The 23,198-nt window shown below is 41.3% G+C and overlaps 1 protein-coding gene across 5 annotated transcripts in view; it reads left to right on the forward strand.

Annotated features, from left to right (window-relative positions):
• Positions 1-23,198, forward strand: part of OTUD7A (OTU deubiquitinase 7A) — an 85,349-nt gene that overhangs the window by 57,065 nt on the left and 5,086 nt on the right. For all 5 annotated transcript variants that reach the window (XM_017835911.1, XM_017835913.1, XM_017835912.1 and 2 more), the window contains 5 exons: positions 7,399-7,500; positions 8,910-9,037; positions 10,118-10,230; positions 16,478-16,605; positions 18,082-18,231. In XM_017835911.1, the coding sequence (XP_017691400.1) occupies positions 7,399-7,500; positions 8,910-9,037; positions 10,118-10,230; positions 16,478-16,605; positions 18,082-18,231 (621 nt within the window). The remainder of the gene's footprint in view (positions 1-7,398; positions 7,501-8,909; positions 9,038-10,117; positions 10,231-16,477; positions 16,606-18,081; positions 18,232-23,198) is intronic.

A 23,198-nucleotide genomic window follows, 5' to 3' on the forward strand; every position in this document is an offset into this window, starting at 1 on the left:
CTGACAAAGTAATTCACAGAGAGCTGGCTGGCTTTGAACTTGAAACAGGGCTGCAGAAACTACCAAACTTGCTGCCTCGTAGCATTCCTCTCTCAAATCTCTCTGAAAATTAGAATAAATCATTTATTCTTTTCTTCACATTAATTAGGGCAGTAGTAACTTGACTGACACTGGAAAAGTCCCTTCATCCCCAGAGCCTCCAGGGATGTCTTAACCATTTGAAGTACTTGTGGTTTTGATCACAGGTATCCTTGTAGCCTACATAGACTTAGTTTACTTGTATTTCATTCAAATAATCTAGAACTTCCTGGGAAACAGTTGTGCAGTTTAAGTAAGTTAAACAGATTAAACAATTTGCTTAAGAAAATCATGTAAGGTTTCATATAAACCGACCTTTTGTCTTTGTTTTAGATGTAAAGATATCAGTTTCCTTTTATTTCCTGCCTATTTTAGACATTGTTGTACAAAATGAAGAGAGTGAATTAATTGGAAAGTCACTTAGCAGTAGACATTGTCTCCTACCAAGGGTTTGCCTATGGTTTGGTCAGTGACATAAAAAGCGGAGAGAAGGTGCATTCCCTGCAAAGGGCCTAAAATCTCCTTCAAACCAACCCCAACCCCACGAGGGACAGCAGGTTCTGGAACTAAGGTTGGGGATGTTGTTGAAGGAAGAGAGGGGTGTGCTTGGTATAGCAGCAGGAATTTCAAGAGAAAAGAAAAAGAAAAGAAGCTGATTAAAGGAGGAGGGAATTTGTTGGGAACTAACAGCTTACTACTCCCAGAGTATAGATTGGGAGAGCAGAATTATGACCAACAGACTGTCCCACATGTCTGGGTGTCTGTAAAAGCCTGTAAGGTTTTTATGTTTTCCTTTATGTGCTTAAGCTCTTGCTACCATTGCATCTATAGGTGAAAGAATGTTCAGGTTACATCCTCTCTGTATAGAAACTCAGAGCAAAATTCCTGATTTACTGCAAAATTCTGCTTGAGATTATAAAGGAAAGGCTCAAATAAAGGCAGTATGATTTACTCACTCCCCACTGCTGCAATGTACCCTCTACTCCTTACGTGACTGCTTTCCAAATATGCCTCTTAGAGGATAGACTTCACCACACTCATAAAAACATTTTGAGGTTTTGTCCATCTTAGAAACTCAGCAGTTGATTATTGCCAGAACTGGAATGAGCTCAGCTTGTAAGTAATGGCAGACTCATCTCTGTGCTCTTGCAGTAATGGTGTGGAGTTTTGACAGAGAGTGTCTTGAGATATTGGTAGTATGAAATGATGGCTGTGTGAAAGGAGTTTTATAATTCTAAATATTATGCTGCAGCAAACTGATTTTCATTATAGACACGTGCTCCCCTGTGTGTTGTTAATGTGTGGGTTGACACAAAAGGGAGATATTATGAAAACTTCTGCTGTACTCATGAGTTTAAAAAACAGGCAGAAGAATGACTGGTCTAACATAGTGTTTTTAATTAAAAGAAAAAGCAATTCTATTGCAGTGCTGAAATAAAATTCAATACAAAAGTTAAAAGTACACTGTATGAACACCCAAGAATTGCTTTCCTACACTTTTCTTTCTGTGCTTCTGTTTGTGTTTTCTAAGAAGCATTTTATACAGCTAGAAGCAATGTAAACAGCAATATGCTGTTAAGCCTGGGTTCCATGTCCTCAAAAACAATCCGTCACAATTATGGAAATGTTTGGTTCCAAACCATTAAGAATCAAGCCTTGTTAAAGAAAAATGTGCGTCTTCTAAGGTTGTAGAAACATTTTATTATCCCAGAATTTTTAACAGATTTTCACACAGTACATGCAGGGTGCTGGGATAGCAACCATTGTAATTACAGGAGAGCTATATTAATTTCCTGATTTGTGTAATTCAGATCTGAGTGACAAATTCTGTATCACAGAGCAGGATAAATGCTGGGATGTCATAGAAAACAGTCTGGCTCAGGTTATGAAAGAACTGATGAAGCAAAGCCGTAGCAGTGGATGTGCAGCTCCCTGAGCCCAGGGTCTGGTACCTGCAGCCCCCCAGGCCTGGGCATCGCCTTCTGTGCCCTCTCACTCCAGGGGTGTTGGTTTGCATTCCAGTCAGTAGCTGGGCACAGAGTCCGTGTTCCTTATGCACCGACTGAAAGGGAAGCTTTTATTTCACTGCTCACTTTTGCTCATTTCCACATGCACAGCTCGACATTTCGTTTCAAGGACACAAGTAGACATGAGTAGCCTTGCAGATGCCACTGCAAAGCTGACTTCATCAGCTAGGCTAAAGAGAGAGCTCCTGCAAGGAGGGCCTTTCTGAAGCACTGAAAATGTATTGGTGAATGCTTTATTTTAAAATGTCAGCAGACACTGAATGAGCATTATAAGCCCACGTAGAAAATCTGTTCTTCTCATTTTCTTCACATCAATACTTGCAAGTGCACATTTATTGTACAGACCTAAAACTAAGAATAAACAAAGCTGGTCAAGTCAGAAACATGGGAAGTGTAGAAGTGGCCCTGCTGACATGAGGATCTGAGGTTGCAGCACCTCTTGCTGTCTGACTGTTGTGAGTGGGCTGTGAACTCCTGTGCTGCCTCGGCTGGGCAGTCCTGTGCACACCCTGAGCTTCTTATGAGTTATTGCTGGTGGACTCCAGAGGGGACTCGGGGGGTGTTTGGGGTGAACGATTGCTTTTGAAAATTGTATGGGGTGTCCAGAATTAGACTTGCTTTGGAAACTGAAAATGTTATTTTGTGACTTGCTCCACTTGGGGGATGGATGAGAGGTGGATTTCTGGAAATCCCATGTACTGGAGAAATGACAGAAAGGCTGATTTCTTAGGGAGACTGAGCTTGTGTAAGCAAGGTGTCTCTTTAGACTCTACCACTGTTTATTTTTTTCAATTTAACTCTGCCACTATCGAACATGTTTCTAAATAAGCTTTTACCAATCTCAAGAAAATAATCAGCTAGGTTGGCTTTAGTATTTCCATAAAAAGAAAAAGTCACAGCATAAATATTGTTTATTAAATGCTCCAGATTCCATGTGGGAAAGCTCTCCAAAATGCCCAACCACAAGTAAAACAAGAGCCATCCAAGGTCTCAGCTTTAGCCACACATTCAGCCAGTGCAGGAAGGCAGACCTTGAGTGCACAGATGGAGGGGTTTCCTCAGTGCAGTGTCTGCTCTGTCAGAGCCTTTGAGGACTTGCCTAAGGCTGGTTTGCCTGGCTGTGTGAGAGAGGACTGTTAATGGCACAGTGAATTGTGTTGAAAGACAATCACACTCAATCTGAGGTAGAACTCTACAAGCTGTGACATGACATTTCACACTTTTTCCCATCTGTAACCTTCTTTGGTTTTCTCTTAATTAATATTCCATTTTTTCTGTAAGAATTCTGACTTATTTTTGTTATGATAAATGCACACTGGCCTTGGAGGCCGTGGTTTGCTCACAGCTCTGCAGTGAAACTGCAACCAAATTCTGTCACATAAGCGCTTGAGAGGGGTCTTGTCCTTTGTGGCATCTCCTTTTCCCCTGTCCAGAGAAAGTTATATTAAGCTGCTGTTTGCTACGTCCTTGAAACTTTTTGGTAGTTAATTCTACAAGAAAACTCCCGAGTCTGTAAAGCCATTTCATTTATTAGCAGCTTAAACCAGAAAAAAAGAAAATATGGGCTGGAGAACATGAAGAGGGAGCAAAAGGTTTATGCAGAGTTTCTACAAAGGTTCTTTAAATCTCCTTTAAACTCATGTTTGGTTTGAATTTGGTTGACTGTACGTGTACCACCAACCATGTGCATGTTTGAGCAAGGAACACATTACAAATGGACCTTGGTAAACTGGAGGACAGTGCTGTATTTCTTCTTGATGGGATAGTCATAACATAGAATAATTTCTATGGCACATTTTTAACTTGTTTATACTGTCAGTGAATTTCTGTATAGAGCACATCTTGCTGAATGCTTTCTTACCTCGTACAGTGCCAGTGTATAAGGCTTCAAGGGGCTGATACTGAAAGCCAGGCCTGGCCCCTGTAAATACTTGAAATGTGTTCTCTGTTCTCTCCTGCCTCTTTTTGAGCCATTCAGGTCTTAGAACCATCTAGAACCTTCCTGAGCAATTTTTGCCCGTAAGTCCTGCTGCAAAAAACAACACACCTGTGGCTTGTAATACAACATGGAGGCTTATGAAAATAACACTTAAACATGTCTAGTGTCTATTAATAATACTACAACATTAACTTTCTCTGAGGCTCAGCTTCTCTGCACAGAATACAAAAGAAATACCTGGTATCAGTGATGAATTCTTGCTGGGCCCTGCAGATCAGGGAGCAGGGAGAGCCAGGAGATGCTTTGCATCATGCCAAGTTGGATCCACGCTGTGTAGTGCAGCGTAGGATAATGTCAGAACACAGAAATAGCTGGCAGTCTTCAGCCATGAAGGATACTAGATTGTGTTAACATTTCCTTTGAGTTTGCACCTGAAGTCTTAAGTATTATGCAAATAAAGGGAAACACTGTGTGCTCGTGTCTACCCCTCTGATTGTATGTTGCCAGATCATAGACCTGGATGGGACTTTTAATCTTGATCTAAAATTAGACCTTGGTTTTGGCTGAGATAGAGTTAATTTTGGCTGAGATAGAGTTAATTTTCTTCCTAGTAGCTGGTACAGCTCTGTGTTTTGCATTCAGTATGAGAATAATGTTGGGAACATGCTGATGTTTCAGTTGTTGCTGAGCAGGACTTACACTGAGTCAAGGACTTTTCAGCTTCTCATGCTCTGCCAGGGAGGAGGCTGGGGGGGTACAAGGAGCTGGGAGGGGACACAGCAGGGAGAGCGGAGCCCAGATGGCCTAAGGAATATTCCAGAGCACATGGCATCATGCTGAGCATATAAACCATGGGGAAATCTGGCTGGGAGCTGCTCCTCAGGAGCTGGCTGAGCATCGGTTGCTTGGTGGTGACCAATTCTTTTTCATTTGCATTATGTGGGTTTTTGGGGGGTTATTTCTCTCTCCTATTTTTATTTTCTTTTTCTTTATTTATTATTATTGTTGCTGTTGTTGTTATTTAAAATTTATTTCAATTGTTTAACTGTTCTTACCTTAACCCATGAGTTTTGTCACTTTTACCCTTCCATTCTGTCCCCTGTCCCACCAGAGCAGGGAGTGAGTGGCTGGGGCTGATTAGTTGTCAGCTGGGGGCTAAACCATGACACCTGGCTAGGACTCTTAATCTTGATCTAACACTGAGATCAAATTTTAATGTACTAGAATATGACTACATTAAATCTCAAGAGTATTTTTGCTGTAAAATAACATCAGTTTCTTTAAACTGTATTTTTTAAGATTCAATTAATTTTATGACAAAGTAAGAAGCAAGATGAAGTAGGAGACCAACAGAGGGAGGAAGAGTGAGAAATGGGTCTAGTTTGTCCATAAGTGTTCTATTATCAAAGCAGACAGAAAAAAGCCCGAGGAGGAACTGTTTCCAGTTTTCACTAGATTTGAAAAACGAAAATGTACCACTTTTTTGTTATAATCCAATAATAAACCCCTTTCAGCTAATTTTTTAGTAAGCCATAAGCTTTATTATGTTAACCAAGCCCACAAACATTTTTTGCATAATCTACTGGATGGAAGATCACTTTCATAGAAACCTTCCATTACTCAAAATGTTCATAAACAGCAGACTTTGACATTTATTACCAACAGCTGCTGGTTATTCTGCAAAGCAATGCCACTCATTATGGCCTTAAATGCTACCTAAGGTCTGTCTGGTTTTAGGTCTTCTAACTATGCTTTATGCAGCACCTTGCTGTAACTTATTACTGAACATGATTCCACCAAAACATTCTGCAAAAAGCAGGTTGCAAGTTGGTATTTCAGATACAGGAGTTGCTAAAAATGATTACTCCTTATTTCCAAAGGCTGTCTAATAGTGCTTTAAATTAAGCTTCTTTAATGTATATTTAACTTAGAACTAAGTAAGCCTAGTCTGAGGTGTTGTTCATTTACAAACTAGCTGCTAAAATCATGAGGATTACCAAATGTGCTTAGTTGTTGATCTGCTCTGCATCTTTACAGTGTCGTACTCTCACCCCATACTGACTAACTGCAATTTAATTACATAGTTCTTAGTAGCCAGAACAAGTAACTGGGGTGCATATTAAATAGTTATATTATTTTTCCCATAACATGTGTTACCTGTTGTTACAAATGAACTTCAGTATAATTCTGTAATAAAAGCTTATTAATGGAGAGAAGTTTATTTGTTGTTTGAACTTCCTTCTGTTTGAGGGATTTAACCTTAAGTGCAAGACTGTATAAATATATAGCCACTATTTCCTCTCAGCTTGCAAGTCAAGAAATTGGAGGGGAAAATGTCTGCAAAAGAGGACAAACAAAGATGTGGAGTCACCACAGGCCGCCTATTGCATTATTCATTCAATTATTCACTTGTGCATTACCCACAGACCTGCCAAAAGTCTTGGGAAGTGTACCAGCTCTACTCATCACTGGTAATCAGCTGCTCTTCCTCATCCCCCCAGATGTTTTACAATCAGTCCCATTCTCTTGCTTTGTGTCAGAAATGCTCCATGGCCATTTAACCCTCCCGTGTGTTCCCACATGGCAACCTGTGTGCCAGGAATGATGCCCTTCACTGTTGGCTTGGGCACTGATAGTCTTCAGGACTTATTTACTTCATCTTGGTACATCAAATATCCCTCCTCTCATCAGTCTTTCTCATAATCCATCTCTGGTTTGTCATCTGTAAAAGATGCTTCACATAGCAATAAGTGGTTCTCTAAATATTCTCAAAGAGAAAAGCCATGTGCTATACTACACCTTGGGCTATGTGTTGGGCTCATTTTAATTCTCAGGTAGTGCAGCTGTTGGGTTTTAGTGGATCTAATAATGATTTACATTATGGTAAATGAGAGGAGAATCAGCTGTTGAAACAATAGGACTTTACTTAATAAACAGACCTTACAGTAAAATATCTTGATTGCCACATACATATTAATTTTGTATTTTGACAAAAAAAATACTTTATTACTGTAATGTTTTCTGTCGTCTGTGTACGGGAGGCCAATGTCAATTATGTTTGGGAACTGGTAGCAAGACTTATAATGGTATTTAGGCAATAAACTCCCTGGAAATCCATCCCTGGATGCAGCATATGAGAAGAGAAATGCAATTTAATTAAAGATGCTCTCTTCGTTTCCAAATACATTTAGAGAATAGTTTATCTGCCTCTTGTTTCTAATCTTTTCAGTTTTCACTTCTGAGACTACATTTTAGCTTATTTGGCAGAGAGGATGTTCCTGAGGAGCCTTCCTGCACACAGCACGTGTCCTGCCCCCTCCCCTCTGCACCCCTCAGCAGGTTCTCTCTTTTCAGGCCGACTCAACTGGTGGTCCACGGTGTGCACGAGCTGCAAACGCCTGCTGCCCCTGGCCACCACGGGGGATGGGAACTGCCTCCTGCACGCTGCCTCTCTGGGTAAGGGGGAGTCTGCACGTGAACCCTGCTGCCAAAAACGCTGACTGCTTCTCTCCATCCCCAGCGCAGGCTCAGAAACACGGGAGGTGCAAAGACCTGCGTTAGAAGTCTGGTTTGGAGCAATATATTCTTCAAATTCCACTGAAGTTTTGTTTCCCTCAAGCATGCCTAAAGCAGGGGAATAAAAGTTTTATTAGATTATAAAAGAAGGATAACTGGAACAGTATTAAAAAACACCAGTGATTTGCATTTTCCTTATATTTTCCTGTTCCCAGCCTAACAGCTCTGGAACAGGCAAATTCCAGGTGCTTTTGCAGGATTGTCCTCATTGTGCACAAGGAATTGCAGTCATTCTCTTGATTTTGTTAAATAGTTCTCTTGCTGTCTTCAAGAATGCAATATCAAGCTATTATCTCTCTTAGTTCCTTGTAGAGTTTCAGCATTTGGAGTGAATTAAAGTAATTTCCAATTGATTAATTAATTGTTAATACAAGATCTTTGAAGCTTGTCTGCAAATTAGTAGAAACCTGTGAAGCTGAAAGTCTTTGATATGCTTTCTCTATCCTAACCTATTATGAGAAACTTATTTTTTGTTGCAGTTGCTAAAATCTTCCACCAGCAGAACTCTAAGAGGTGACTTTTTAAAAACACTAGGATTTTTAATATTTTGAAGAGACTCTTCTTGTTGAAAGAAGTAATAAGAAAAGAGGTTTTGCTGTTCCCAAATATCCTTTAATCTTTGTTCACTTCATTTTTAATTAGGAGGAATTTTATGTTATTTACAGCAAATGTTTGGAGTGTTTGGACCTGAGAACAGCAGCTGACACTGAAATGTGGCTGTCCATGGGCCCATGTCTTTGGGAGAGCTTTGCTCTCTTTTGGTGTAGGGTTACTATTCCCAACTACATAAAGATGTTTTATTATCCTAAAAGGAGATTAAAAGCCTGTGGCTGGTCATATTTTTAGACTTTCTATCATCTTGAATGCTCGTCTCTTCACTTGGGATTTGCCCTCATGCTGTGTGAGAGTTGGAGGCCTTTGGGTGTTGGTGTCAGCTGTGATTCTCAGCAGTGCCTGCAGTGCTCATTAACATTCCTGTGCCTGCAAACCCTGCTGGCAACTGCAGCCAAAACCAACCTGTGCATTGAATATTCCATGGCTTGCAGCAAAGTTGAAGTTGCCTGCAAGCAAACCCTGAAACAACTCAAGTCCTTAGTCGTTCCTTAATGACAGTTTAAAATTTGTTAGAATCCCTCTTGTTCATGAGCACATTTATACTGAGTGGTTCTTTTGGAAACCTTAAAAATGGTGAGAGAATTATTTGCTGAGGAGAATGTTAAATTATATATCAGCTGTTTGTGTTTCACTGCAGCTTGTTTCAAACTGAATGTCCTCTTGTGCTGCTTCAGGGATGTGGGGATTCCACGACCGGGACCTGGTGTTACGGAAAGCTCTCTACACCATGATGAGAAGTGGAGCTGAGAGGGAAGCACTGAAAAGGAGATGGAGATGGCAACAGACCCAGCAGAATAAGGAGGTCTGTATGGCCTGAAGACAGTCTTGTTAATACCATTTAGGGTTAAAAGCATTCTTCTGAAGTTTGGTGTGAAAGTTTCCATTGCTATCAAATTCCTTGGCCTTCCATATTGCACAGGGAAAGAGATGCTTCTACTTAGAATTTTCATATCAGAATAAGAGAGAGTGTGTTTGTAGCTTTGTGGACGTATCTATGCAGAGTTTTGTCCCTAAAAAGGTCTAAGTTTAGAACCTGTAGAAAATTTGGGGCTGCAAAACCAAATATATAATTTAGCTGTCACAAGTGTTATAAAATGAGGGCATGAAATCCACAAGAGAGAGGAACCCCCATTTGGGAGAGATTTCCCAGAATGGGGAATTGGGATTCTTGGAGCTGCAACTAAATATGGTTTGGATGTTTCTTAACTAAAATAATTTGGTAGATTTGGTTTGACTGTTGATTGAAAGCTGTACTTCAACATGTTATTTTCTGAAGACGTCTGTGCCTAAACAGTGGCTAGGAAAGCCCATTTCAGGAGTAATCCTGAATGCAAACAAGTGAATATGCTTCAGTGTTTGTGGCATATTTGTAATCTGGTTTTTGTTGGCAGCAGTCAGTGAGAACACAGCTGAGCTGTGACTGACTCAGCTGTTACAGGCTACCTGAAAAAACAGGGGTACAGAAGCACTTTTATACCATTTTTGCTCTTGAACAGAAGGAGAAAGCATCACCTGTCTGCCCAGGAGAGCATTCATAGTAGTTCCAGATACTGGGAAGGAAGCACACCTCCAGAAATGGGCAGTAAAGCACGTTAACCATGGTTACAAGGAATTCTGTGTGAATAAGTGGCTCTCAGGAGTGGAGCACTGCGTTAGCAGCAGGGACCCACATCTAGAAATATAATCCACTATGCAGTTAGTTGAGATCGTTTTTAATAAGTCAATATTCTTTCATCTAAATAGAAATGTTGAACTATTAATGGTCCAAGAAATAAAACCATGTCCTGTGTGAAACACAAATCAGTCAGTGCTAAAGGCTGCTGCAGAACTCTGCTTCCATTGCGTGCCAGAAGGATGTAAAGCCCTTCCCTCTCTCCCCCAGTCAGGGTTGGTGTACACAGAGGAGGAGTGGGAGCGGGAGTGGAACGAGCTGCTCAAACTGGCGTCGAGTGAGCCCCGGACACACTTCAGCAAGAACGGAGGCACCGGTGGGGGGTAAGTGCAGAGTAGGGCAGGGTCTTGGAGGGTTTGTTCTCAGCAGGAAAACGATACAGCACAACTGAATGAAGGTGTTTACGGCACCATCAAACGGCCTTTGGACTTGTGCTTTTTTTAGCCTGGTAGAATGTAATTATCTGATATCCTATTATAATATTTAGCATTTTCATTATGTTTTCTTGTACAGTTACCACACTAACTTGAGGTCACTTTGTATCCAAGAGTCTGAATTTAATAAATCCTAATTTCTTTGTTTCTGGAACAAGCATGTTGTCAGTCTCATTTAACTCCAAGGAGATGAAGTGCCTCATCTCACTGAAGAAGTGCAGCTTTCTGTTTGGGGAACGCTCAGCAGGAAGGTGGCCCCTGCTTGGGTATTTTTACTAGGACACAGAATGACAGAATAACATCACACCTTCTGATAGCATTCTGCAAGAAAATGGTTTGTGCCTGGATATCACCCACCTCTTGTGTATTTGATCACAGCCATCCTCTCATATTCATACATTTATTTCAGTGCTTTTTTGCTTTGCAGTTCAAACACAAAATCTTCAATTTGTTTCTACTTGAAAATGCTGTTAACCCTAAACATACAGGAGGGGAAAAAAGTCTTATTTTTGGTATTAGAGCTAAAGATTAAATATTTGGATGCAGTATCTTCTTAAAGAGAAGGCAGAATATTGAGTTACAGTTTGTAGTCTCATGAAGCCATTTTGAAAAATCAATATGCTACTTCAGTCTTTGTACAGTTATTAAAAAGCTTAACTAAAAATTTGGTAATTAATGTTGCACCAGTAGGAACAGTTGCACTTTCTTTGACTATTCAAGCTCCTGTTAAACCCATGTAACATCCACAATGCCCTCAAATGCAGGAAGTATTTAAGGACTGTGTATTTAACATCAAACTGATTCCCTGTCATCCCAGTACAGTTTGATGTTGCTGGAAGGTTCTGCAGAGGGCTTGTCTGTGTTTCTAAGAACCACATCCGATTCTTTTCTTGCCCAGTTCCCTGGCTGTTTATCCACACTGATTCCATGGGCAGGCTGATTGCAGCTGCTCTGACTGCACTCTGCAGAGTTGCAGTGTTTGTTACTACCCAGTGCTACCAGGAAGGCAAGGGAGGGGTGTGTTTTCTTGAAGACCAGCTCAGTCTGTGTGTTTAATCTTTCTATGATACTCAATTAGTAGCATTTCAGTCAATGAGCTTATTATAAACAGAATCAGACAAACTGATGGTCTCAGGCAAAAACCCAGTACTGTCTCCTGCCTTGCATTTAGTTCAGATGTTCAGAATGTAAATGGAAAAATACAGAAATATATTTGTGAAAAAGTTTGGGATGAAACAGTATCTACAACACTTAAATACCCCTGATCCACAAGAAGTTTGGGATGAAACAGTACCTACAACACTTAAATACCCCTGATCCACATATAGAATCTGCTTTAAATAATGTGATATGATAAACCATCCCTCACTTTCAGTGCAGTTCTTTCCAACAATAGGATTATTGATCAGCCTTAAGAATGCAGAAGCTTTAATTTTTGTGTCTAGTGTTTATCACTAAAAATATTTAGTGTTTGTTTACTTGGTGCATAATTTTCTTTAGCTACTGTTTCCCCTGCAGAAAATTCCATGTGGTGATAAGTAAATTGACAAAAGAAGGCAGACAACACAATGAGAGTAACAAAGCCCGTAGACGTTCTCTGGGCTGTGAAAGAATATATTTTCCTTTTGACTCTATTGTGTTAAACATAGGTAATTCTACAAATGCAGGAGGACATTGCTTAGAAAATTGTCAGCCATAATGTGTCTCATTTTCTTCTGTTTTGAAGCTAAAAAAGAGATTTATTTTCATTTTAGTCTCTAGTTTGTTTCCTATCTTTGTAGGTATTTTCCTGTTGATAGAGTTCAGTTTGTATTTCTATTAAATTTGGTCATTCAGCCCCAGTTTTCTCTGGCCTTATTCTATCTGTTTCATTCTATATGTTTCACATACATAGCATCTGCTAGTCAGAGATGCCCTCAAATGTTGCATTTGCCAGGCATCAACCACCTTTACCTTCAGTTCCTTACACAGGGGGTAGTACTATTACATAAAGAAGCAATTTAAGTTGGGTTTAATGTTCTCATCATGGCTTGCATTTATCTTTTTTGCAAATCTAAATAAAGTATAAATGGGCAACAGTTAATTTTTCCTGTGAACACTGAAAGAAGAATCAGGCAAGAAACAGCCCATTAAACATGTGAATATGTATTTCTCCTTACATTCATTTCAAAGACAGAATGAATGTGGCAGAATGAATTACTTTCTCAATTTAATGATCCCATGTTCAAAGTAGGGCCTTTGATAAGGAAAAGGAATATCAAAATAGTATTTTTGAGAGGGGGGTATATTATGTCTTCTTGTTAGGTGCTATATTAAGAAAGCTTGCCCATCAGTCTTTGAACTGTAGATGAGATGAACTTTCCTTTGGTGTCAGAATTAGCTAAAGCATCAGAAGTTGTATCTGCTTCAAAAGAATTCAGACAGAAAAGCTGAGTCTGGAATTGTGCTTCCTCATTCACCTGCAAGCTCATTTTAGTTATTTTTCAGAGTGAACTACGTACAGAGGAGATCAGTTGTCACTAAATCTCCCAAGATCCCTCCTTTGAGAGCACTCTCGTCGTGAGGCTGGGAAGTTGGAAAGAAAGAAAAAGGGAACACAGGAAAACCTGGTTCATAAGTTCTCATTTCCAACATGTAAAATCCTCCAAGCACTAAAGCAGACCAAACCAATTCATTATGAAGCAGATTCTTGTTTTGAAACATATTTGCACATCTTTCTGTAAACCTAAAAAATGAATTCTAGATTAACATAATTGCTTCATTTATCTCCATTTACCAGCAAAGCCAGGGGTACTGAACTGAAGCAACTGCTTTGAAAAAAGGAAAATGTCTTGTACTCTGTTTTGTGTTGAGAACCTAACTGTTGCCATCCTGCTTAAGAGAAAATTCCAGCTCCCTCCTTCCCTGTGCAGCCTTCTGCCAGTCAGAGCCTGTTGCTGGATTGAACAGCACTGTTGTTACTCACTTGTTGCAAACCTGGGTGTTGTGTCATGGGCTGAGCTAGTGCAGGTTTGGGAGGCATGAACTCTGTCACCTGTAGCCTGTCTCTATGCTGCTGACATTATCTTATTAATAGAATCAAGGGATTTTAAATGGGGAAGAAGGGAGAGAATACCGCTGTAATCGGTCCGTGTGTTGTTGGAGTTTTATTTAAGGCAGAAACCCCAAACATTTAGACAGGAAATACCTCTCAGATGCAGGTGTTCTCTGAGGTTCTGGACTTGGTGAGGTATTGAGAACATACAGTTCTTCATACACAACTACTGAAACCATCCAAGGCCCTCATCTTATAGAGAATTTAGTTTAGACCATTTAACAAAGAAATGCCTTTAAAGTGATTTTTATCTGATCTGGTGTCTGTTATAGGAGTAATATTTCTTTTAAACTGTCCAGTATATGCAGCAATTACAGGGCGGAGATAGAAAATGGTTCATTATAACAGTGTATCTTTTGATTATTAGCTGAAGTTTGTAATGGCTGACACATCTTTTCATCTGGCCTATTTGCTGTTCATGTAACTTGTACTGAAGCCAAACACAGCCTGGAAATATTCAAACTGCCCAGTGATTCAGATATGGGACTCAAAGCATTCACATTCTGTGTCTCCTTTAGTCAATGCAAAATACCTTTTTTTTCCTGAAGAATGAAAGACTGTCCCAGGGCTGTGCCATTTTCTGTCTGAGCTGAAGCTCAGTGCTGAACACCTGTAAGGAAATAACAGACAGGTTCCTCACCTACAGCAGGAATTCGGACTTGCTGTTGAGCTGCAGCTGTGCTTTATGTTGGTTTTTATTTGAGGATTGTTAAGCAGGAAAAGAAGAGGTGTCAGAAATGAAATGGTGGCAAATAGAGATGCAAACTCAGACGTCATTCTGATCTCATGCTTCTAACAGACCTCCAGGCTGGAGAACTTTACACTTGCCATGTTGTCTCAGTGCCTCTCACTGTCTGTGGGCATTGCTCTCGCGCTCTGCATGAATCCAAAACTCAGCCTGAACTTGGAACAGCCATTTTGAGTCTGTTGGACTCACTGAGAATCTGGAGGCTCTGGGTAGGGGAGAAGAGCAAGGTGACCATAGGGAGCTGTTTAGAAGGAAATCCAAGGACAGGAAAACAGATCTTTCTCAGAGTTTCCAGGCAGCAGAGGAGCAGCCAGCACACAGCCAGGTAGAACAGCAGGGGAGGTGACTTTCCCAGTCTAGCTTTTAGGAAAAGGTTTTCTTGCTTTGCTGGCTGCAGTACAAATTAGATTTTCATAGGGGAAAGAGTATCTCTGGAGTGCTGAGTAGGTGTCCACTGTGTTTGGACTGCAGGTATCAGTGGTCCTGTAGGTCAGACTGAGATTTTTATTTTTATCTGTTTGGGTTTTTTTCCTGTTAATGTGCTCTTATAATCAAGATAAATTATTTAGTCAGAGTGCTCTGGTTGAGCAGGACTGTGCAATGCAGATCTGTGTGTAAGTGGATTTCATTATTTAAAGTTAGCTTTAAATGAACAGAGGAATTAATTTCAGTTTCCTAAATTTTCTTTGCTTCCACGTTATATTGACAAAATTATTTTGTCCACAATTTTCATGGCCATGTAGCTAGCATAAATAAAGATCCATGGAAAAAAGTGGAATGATAAGCGGATCAAAGGATGTGGTAGGTTGCCATGGACATTTGTTAATGATGATTTTTTCATTCTCATTAATCTTTAGCAAAATTCATGCTGAATCCTCAGCAGTGCTACTGAAATAATATAAAACAGCCCACATGAATTACTGGCACTGATGATACAGAACTGGACACTGGAAAGGTTTCCCAGAGGGGTTGTGAAGGGACTCAAAGGTGTCTGGACACGGCCTGGGGCAGCTCTGGGTGGCCCTGCTGGAGCAGGACTTGGACAAGGGACCTCCAGAGCTCCCTCACCACCTCAGCCACTCTGACCCTGGGACAGGGAGTGATGGAACATGATGTGTAACAGAAGAGAAGGGGTTTGAAAACTGTGAATTTGGTCATAGCTAGTGAATGAAGCAACTTGATGTGATACTGGAGAGTAAAGATGCCCAGTGGAATTTTGGAGTTTGTGCAGTTGGGCATGTCACCAGCTGAGCAAAGAGACAGAGATCCTTCTGAGACAGCTGCATCTGGAATGTGCCTTCCAGTTCTAGAAACCTCATCAACTAGGAGATGAGGAATAATCAGAGGATTTGAAAAAAAAAATATTAGGACTGATAGTCAGGAAATACTAATTGAGAAAATAGCTGGAAATCTTTCTGGCACAATGTCTTGCCAATAACAGGATTCTCCTGACTGCCCTTTGGCTAAAAAATTGCTCTGAGGGTGACATAGGACTGCAAATGCTGAAAAACTGTCACAGCCAACCATGGAGAAGAGTTCAGTGAGGAGTATGGGAAGAAATTATAAAATGGGGAATTTAGTTTGAACATCAGGGAAAAATTCCTGATGAGTTTGGGTAATGGGAGGAGGGATATGGGGAAGGAGAGGTGTCTCACTGCTCGATCAGTGAATGTCTCCTGCATCAGCCTCCCTGAAAGCAGGTGAAATTCAGCTCATTGGAAAATTTAATAGGACAGTGAATCTCCAGTTCCTTACACAGGTAACCCCTCCCCATCTTAAAAAAAAAGGTTTTGTTGCAATCAAAAAAAAAAAGCTGACAACTTTGTCAGTTAAATTCCTCCTGCTCAAATTGATATCAGTGTTTCTTACATTGCCAAGGTAAACTCACCTGAACTAGAAAGGCACTGTAGGATCTGTGTGCCAAGGGTGACAAGTGAAATTATGATTTCTGTGACAAAAGTAGATTTACTTCAAAAGCTTGGCTAAGAATCACCTTTTCTATTCCTGCTAGGCTACCAAACAATATCAGAAAGGAATTAATTTTGCTGACTACTGAACTGGCATGGAGTCTGCAAGTGAAAACATTTCCTCTGTTGCTATTATTTTATTTCCAAAAATGCATTCTCCTTCCCTATTTCTTATGGTACCTATTTCAATAATTGGAATATGTGTTTCAGAAGAGTGGGATATAAGTGACAATGAAGGATGAACAGCTGCTGGGATGTGCTGATTCACTGAAGTTCCAGTGGTTGGTTCAGGCTGGCTCAAAACAGTCTCAATGCTGTGTCTTCCAGAGTGGATAATGCAGAAGACCCAGTGTATGAGAGCCTGGAAGAGTTCCATGTTTTTGTCTTAGCCCACATTTTGAGAAGACCTATTGTTGTAGTAGCAGACACGATGTTACGAGACTCAGGGGGAGAAGGTAAGAGCTTGGTTGGACATCTACACTCCTCTGGAAATGGAATCAGTCCTAACCTGACACACACAACAGACCCAGCTGTCACATACCTGAGTGTTTATGGGAGAGCTGCTGCCTTCTTTTGAGAGAAAAAACAAACCAGAAAGCACAGAATGATACTCAATCCATTTCTGTTAGATAAAAGTAAAAACTACGGGATAATCATGTAAGTCCTGATGAAAATCTGTTTATCCTAGATATTGACTATTAAACTTAATAACCATCACATTACAGAACACAATGCATTTGTGATTGGTTTAGGTTAACAAGGTTCTAATTTTGCTGTGTTATTTTGGTGTCCCTTAAAACCCTGCAGAAATCAATCTAATCTTTGAAAAATTGAATTTTGAATGTGTGTGTCTTGGATTTTTGTTTTTAATAACTCCCTTGCAGCTTATCATTCAAACATTTCCAGAATGTTTTATTCAGTTTGCACATGTGAGCACACAAATGTTGGAGCCAGCTGGACACTGTCTGAGCAGGACTTGAAGGATTAAATTCACTTCACTCACTTTCTACAACAAACTAACAGAATACTAGTTCATGATAATCTGTTGCTCAACTAAAGGGGGATATTTGGTTGGTTAAAGGAAGATGTTAAACAGGTGATGGAGTTCACAGGAATTTACTTCCACAGGAAAATGCTGGGTGGTAATTTCAGTTTCCATTCAAATTATGAACTACAAGTAATGGCTGTAGATGATTCGGTAAGTTATGGAAAAACACCTGAAAGACAATGCAGCCACTGACCACAGCCAGCGTGGGCTCGCAAGGGGAACTCATTTTGGAAATATTTCAGCAATAAAGATGTGTATTTTTGTAGCAAAAGGAAAAAATAATTGGTCAGAAGCAAACACGTTGAGAGAATTTTCCTGCCCAAACTTGCTGTTCCCATAATTATATCTAGAAACAAGTGTAGAATCTTCCAAAGCAAGATTTTCCCCCTACAGATGGAGCATCCCATTCCTCTCTTTGTAGAATTTTTTGAGTCCTTCCTTAACATTACCATGCATACATACCTATGCACATTCACAGATATATAATGTGTGGCCTATAAACATGTTTGTAAGGCACGAGCAGAGCCTGTTGCCAAAAGAATGTAGTGTATTTACTGATGATTACTAGAAAATACCCTTCTCCTTACAAGTATTACAGGAAGGTACAGATCTGCATACCTGTGTGAGTCATTGAGATTTTGTTATAAGACCTTAATAACTTTACTAGTAAACAATTAAAGCAAGGAAAAATACGTAAGAGCAGAAGGTTTTCATATTGCTTGTTGTGTACTTACTGACATTTTTATAATTAAATTTTACCTGTTATGACTGTTTCCTGCACTGATTACTGTGCTTTAGTCTGCTCTCCTGGAGCTCTGAAAATATTGCAGCACAATTGTTACAATTATTGTCTGTTCTTAAAAGATCCCCTTTTCCTTTGCAGCGTTTGCACCGATACCATTTGGAGGAATTTATTTGCCACTTGAAGTTCTCCCAAACAGATGCCATTGCTCACCTCTTGTGCTGGCCTATGATCAGGCCCATTTCTCTGCTCTTGTTTCCATGGAACAAAAAGACCAACAGAGAGAACAAGGTATGCTATAAACACAGTAACACTAGGATATATATTGAATACAATGCACAAAGTACCTTCTTCTACCTGTAGGTGTATTTAGCTATCAGAAAAGAGACAATATTCACTAAATTTTTTTGCTGCATGCTTAGGAGTAGTCAATTCACAAACCTGGGAGCCAAGAACTCAACAGTCCTAATCCATGTGCTGTCACTGCCTGTCCTTGGCACTCACACTGTTTCTGTCAGTCAGTTCCATATATGTACATAAATGTGCTGGTATAACCACAGTTACCTACAGTACTCTGGGTTCTTGAAGGCCTTTGTTAGTTTGGGTTAGTAAAGCGTTTAGAAGCTTACTATTAAAAACTCATGTAATGGAAAAAAATACCTTTCTTGTAGTATGCTAAATGCACTTTTCTCATTTAAAAACATTTAGGTGAAATGTTTTTACCTTGCTGCCTTCTGTTCTGCTTTGGAACAGTGACAACAAAGTCTGACCAGATACTTCTGTGTCAAGTTGGAGCTTCCTGGATATGGGATTGGGAGTGACAAGAGCTTCAGAACTGGATTTGTTCTTGCATTAGTAGCCCAGGAGCTGGCTATAAGTGCCCTTATTTGCTAGAGCTGTTTGCTTAATAATAGAAAGCTGTGAGATGAACTTCTATCTGTCTTTGTTCCTTTTGTGGAGAAGGGAAAAGTGTTTTGCCAAAAACATTGTGAGGCTTTAGAAAAATTTAAGGGAGTTTTGCTTTTAGTTATGAGTCTTATTTTTTCCTGGTGATACTTCCAAGGTGTTTTAAATCCCTTATGAATGCATATAGCTGTAAAGTAAATGGGAATGTGTGCTGGTTGTTGAGATCTCCTGAGTGAATGCCATTCCATCCTCCTTCATAGGGAGGTCTAGAGGCACCTAAATGTCCATCCTTTGATTCCCTAACCCTGTGTGCATTCCATCTGATTTTGGATGTATTAGGCATTACCATGCCCATGCCCATTGTCAGCAGTGCTGCAGCTCTGCAAAGCAGAGAGGAAGGTGTTCACTAAAATGATGAGAAGGAGCAAGAAAGGAGCTGTTGAACAGCAGATTTTGCTGTGGTGTCTTCACACAAGAATCTGACACCTGGTTTGTCATCCCTTTGGGAGGAGCAGAGAGCTTTTACATGAGCTGTGTGAGATGGGAAGCTACACCAAGGATTGCAGGTGGTATTGGCAACCTTGTGCTGGTCAAGAGGAGACTGAATCATAAGACTGAAATGGAGAAGAAGGTTGATCTAGATGTCAGATACTCAAGATGTCAGATATTCAGTGGGAAAAATCAGTCCAGTCCAGCTCTTTGGCCTCCACTGGCACAGAACTGTTTCGGGGATTTGTAGGCAGGTGCTTGGGAATATCTCCGGCCTTGGCATTTTTTGCTGGGACATTGGAGCTGCCTTCCAGCCCTCAGGAAGTAGAAGAACAGCCCTTAGGAAAATGCTTTTCACACAGGAAAACCCTGAGGTATGATGTGAAACACCTTCTGAGAAATGTAAGTCTGAAAAGCAAATCTATCCCATTTCAATGCAAAAATGTGATATGAATGAAGCTGTAGTTTTGGAGAGCCTTTAAGGACATGGTCTCACTGTTGATGGTTGCTGATGATACACTGTAAAGTTGTCTGGTGGAGTTGCCAGCGTCCATTTCTTCCTTTCCAACAACTGGGACCAGAATGATATCAGCAGACTGACAGAAACCTCATTTATCTCAGGCACATCTGTCTGCCTTCATACCAGGCTTCATGTTCACGGGTCTTACAAGAGCCTCTGTGTGTAAATAACTGGATACACAGAACTGAACCCTCTCTGCAATAACTTTGCAGTCAGGGGAACTGCCATCCATCAAACCTTTTGCTGTTGTTGTGTCCTCCAAGGGATGGGATTGACAAAACGTAGTGAGGGACACTACGGTTCAGCTCCTCTGACCCTGCCTCTCCCATGTATTTCTGTTAGTCACACACTGCAAGATCTTGGGTTTGATAACGAGATTATATATTTGATTTCTCCCACAAGTGCTAGGGAAAACTGTCTTTCTGTAGGATTTTCCTACACCTGTATTGCCACAGGAAAGGTGCTGGGAGAGAAAACCCTACCAAATATCCAGCACAGCATCAGAAACATTAAATACTGGTTTTCATGTTCATCCAGGTTAATTACAAGGGTCAATGAATCAAAGTAGTATTTGTTTTGTATGACCCAGCTGTACATGTCTTACTGCAGGGCCTTCAATACCCAGGCTCCAGTTCTGTGGAGCAGCAGAGAGCATTTGGCATTTATTCTGGGATGAAGGGAATGCTTTAGCTTTCAGCTGCCAGGCTGGTTGCTGTTGGAGACCAGAGCAACCACAGCATTCCTGTCGTTCTCCCTGCTGTGGCAGGAAGTAGGTTGGCACAAGGATGCTCCAGCAGTGCTGGGTTTGTACCTCGTCAGCAGAGCGATGCTCTGGCACACGGGGGCAGAGCCACGGCTGTGAAATGTGCCAGTAACAGTGGCACAGGTTCAAAACCAAACAGACTTGGAACTATCAGAATGCAAGTGAGAGCTCAGAGCTCCACCTTCTTAAAAGGAGCCTCTTGCTGAGCCCGGCCATTTCTAACCTGGAGTATTCCTGCTCTGTGTAACCAGGTGTCAGGAGCAGCCTCTGGAGCTGTCTGAGCTACTGCATGTACAGTCACATGTGTTTCAGCTGGTGCTCAGCTTTCTTTGGGAGGAGGCAATATGTCTATATTTGAGAAATATGTAGGGTCAAATAAATACTGATGTGAATGCCTGAAGTCCTGCTTTGGCACGGAGACCTGTATCAGATAATTAAAACGCTCCTATAAATTTATATAAAGAGAAAACACACTAAGATCGTCTTGTCTGGAGAGGATTTAAACCACATTTTGACATGTCTTCTTTCTACTAGCACACAGCTGGTGTTCTGCTGGCTGCCAGAGGGCCTGTCATTTTGAAATCCAGTGTCTGATTAAAAACCTATAAATATTTTTATATCCAAGCAGGCTCTATTGATGCAGATGTTTTGTATCTTTGTTCATGGAAACACAGCCTGGCGTTCAGCTGCCCCTAAGGCTGCTTCCTTGAACCTGGAGCTTCCCCCACGCTGTGCTCCCTCCGAGTGCAGTCCGGGTGTGACAGAGGTGACACTGGTTTGGGACAGCAGTGGGTCAGTCTCGGGCTCACTGTTTTATTTTACCAGCATTATAAGATGAATAATGACACTGGAGGCGTGAAGATGAGTGCTGGGAAACACTGTGACTTCCTTCACACACACACCCAGCTGAGGAATGGCAGGAAAGTCCTCACTGTGTCTTAAACTGCTGTGGATGAACTGCTGGTCAAACATCCCGTGTGTTGGGGCTGGTAGGCTGTGTTCTGAGTTGTGTGGCTCCAGCTAGAGAGTATCCAAAGCCAAGTGCAACTGCACCAAAGCTGCAAACTCTGATGTAGCTGTGCCTCTGCAAGGTGCTGCAATCTGGGGGGTTTGCTTTTGGAATTAATGTGAGGGATCCTGCTTGCAGTCATGATATAAAAATACTTTTCTGCTAGGAACGTGGGGAATCCTACAGGAAACTGTGGTTATCAAACACAGTTCCCTGAGAGAGGAAATCTCTTGCAGTGAAGATACAATTGTAAAGCTCCCTTACTTTAGCAGATATATTTTGCCCAAAGAGAGCAGTGCTTCCTACCAGCCTCAGACTGTACCTTAGAATGTCACCATTCAACTCAGAGTAAAAGTTATTTGTGTGAAGATAGAGACACAGAATGTGCACAGTAGTTCAGACAACAGTGACGTGCTATAGACAATCAGCTCTAAGCTTAGTTTTGTACTTAATTTTGTATTTTAATAAAATTGAGTATCACTAAGCATTTTAATAGTTGTATTTTCAGTATCAGTAATAACAGTGAACTTTAAAAAGAACTCCTTCACAATTTGTTTATAAAGAATTATTATTACTGAATGATGGGAAAATAAGTTAGTTTCAAGCTGCCCTTAGAAAAGAAACTCATGTTTACTCTTTGAAATTTCCCTCCCAAAGAGACTGCTCCAACTCTCTGGCAGTTCTTTGGTCCAGGCTTTCCAACGTCACCTGCCCTAGGATCACATTCCCAGTTCTCTGTACCTGTAAGGTCAGGTGCTACCAGAAGTGAACTGTTGTGTAGTAAACTTATAATGCTGCTCTTTTCTAAGTTGCCTTTATCCTCTAAATGACTGAGATATTGCACTGCAAGGTCAGCTACCAGCCCAGTCAGTGCCTGCTGCTAATTCAGTTAATTGGCAGAATACGTGTTTTCCTTGGGAACCACGTTGACTGTTTTCTATTCTTCCAGCCTCTTTGTTGCAATAATTTCACGGAATGCAGGAGGGGAAGCCCTCGTGTTACACCAGTGAGTGTGAAAAGGTGTATTCAGTGGCCACATCTGCTGTCCATTTGTTCTGTTCCTGTGCTCCAGGAACTTGCTGGACAGTGTGTGTTGAACTGGACACTTGGACTGTGCTTATTCACGCCGAGTTTGTTAAAGGCGCTAAATTCCCTTGCGGCCTGAATGCCCGTGCCTGCTGCGGCGGGATGCGCGGCCGGAGCGGGGGGGTCCCGGTGTCCCGGTGTCCCGGGCCGGATTTGCCGCTGCTCTCGGGAGCCTTTCCCGCATTCCCCGCCGTCACCGCCAGGGAGCGGCGTTTCCGCGGGATTTGGGGCGGTTTTGGGTTTTCTGCGCGGTCTGGATGAACAAGCCCGGCCTCGGTACAAACCGGGAGCGCTGAAAAACACAACCCTCGGTGTGACCCTGGGATGGGGCTGAACAGCACAACCCTCGGTGTGACCTTGGGATGGGGCTGAACAGCACAACCCTCGGTGTGACCCTGGGATGGGGCTGAACAGCACAACCCTCGGTGTGACCCTGGGATGGGGCTGAACAGCACAACCCTCGGTGTGACCCTGGGATGGGGCTG

The sequence above is a fragment of the Lepidothrix coronata genome, unplaced genomic scaffold (genome assembly GCF_001604755.1).
Source record: "Lepidothrix coronata isolate B3197 unplaced genomic scaffold, Lepidothrix_coronata-1.0 Scaffold266, whole genome shotgun sequence".
Lineage (NCBI taxonomy): Eukaryota > Metazoa > Chordata > Aves > Passeriformes > Pipridae > Lepidothrix > Lepidothrix coronata.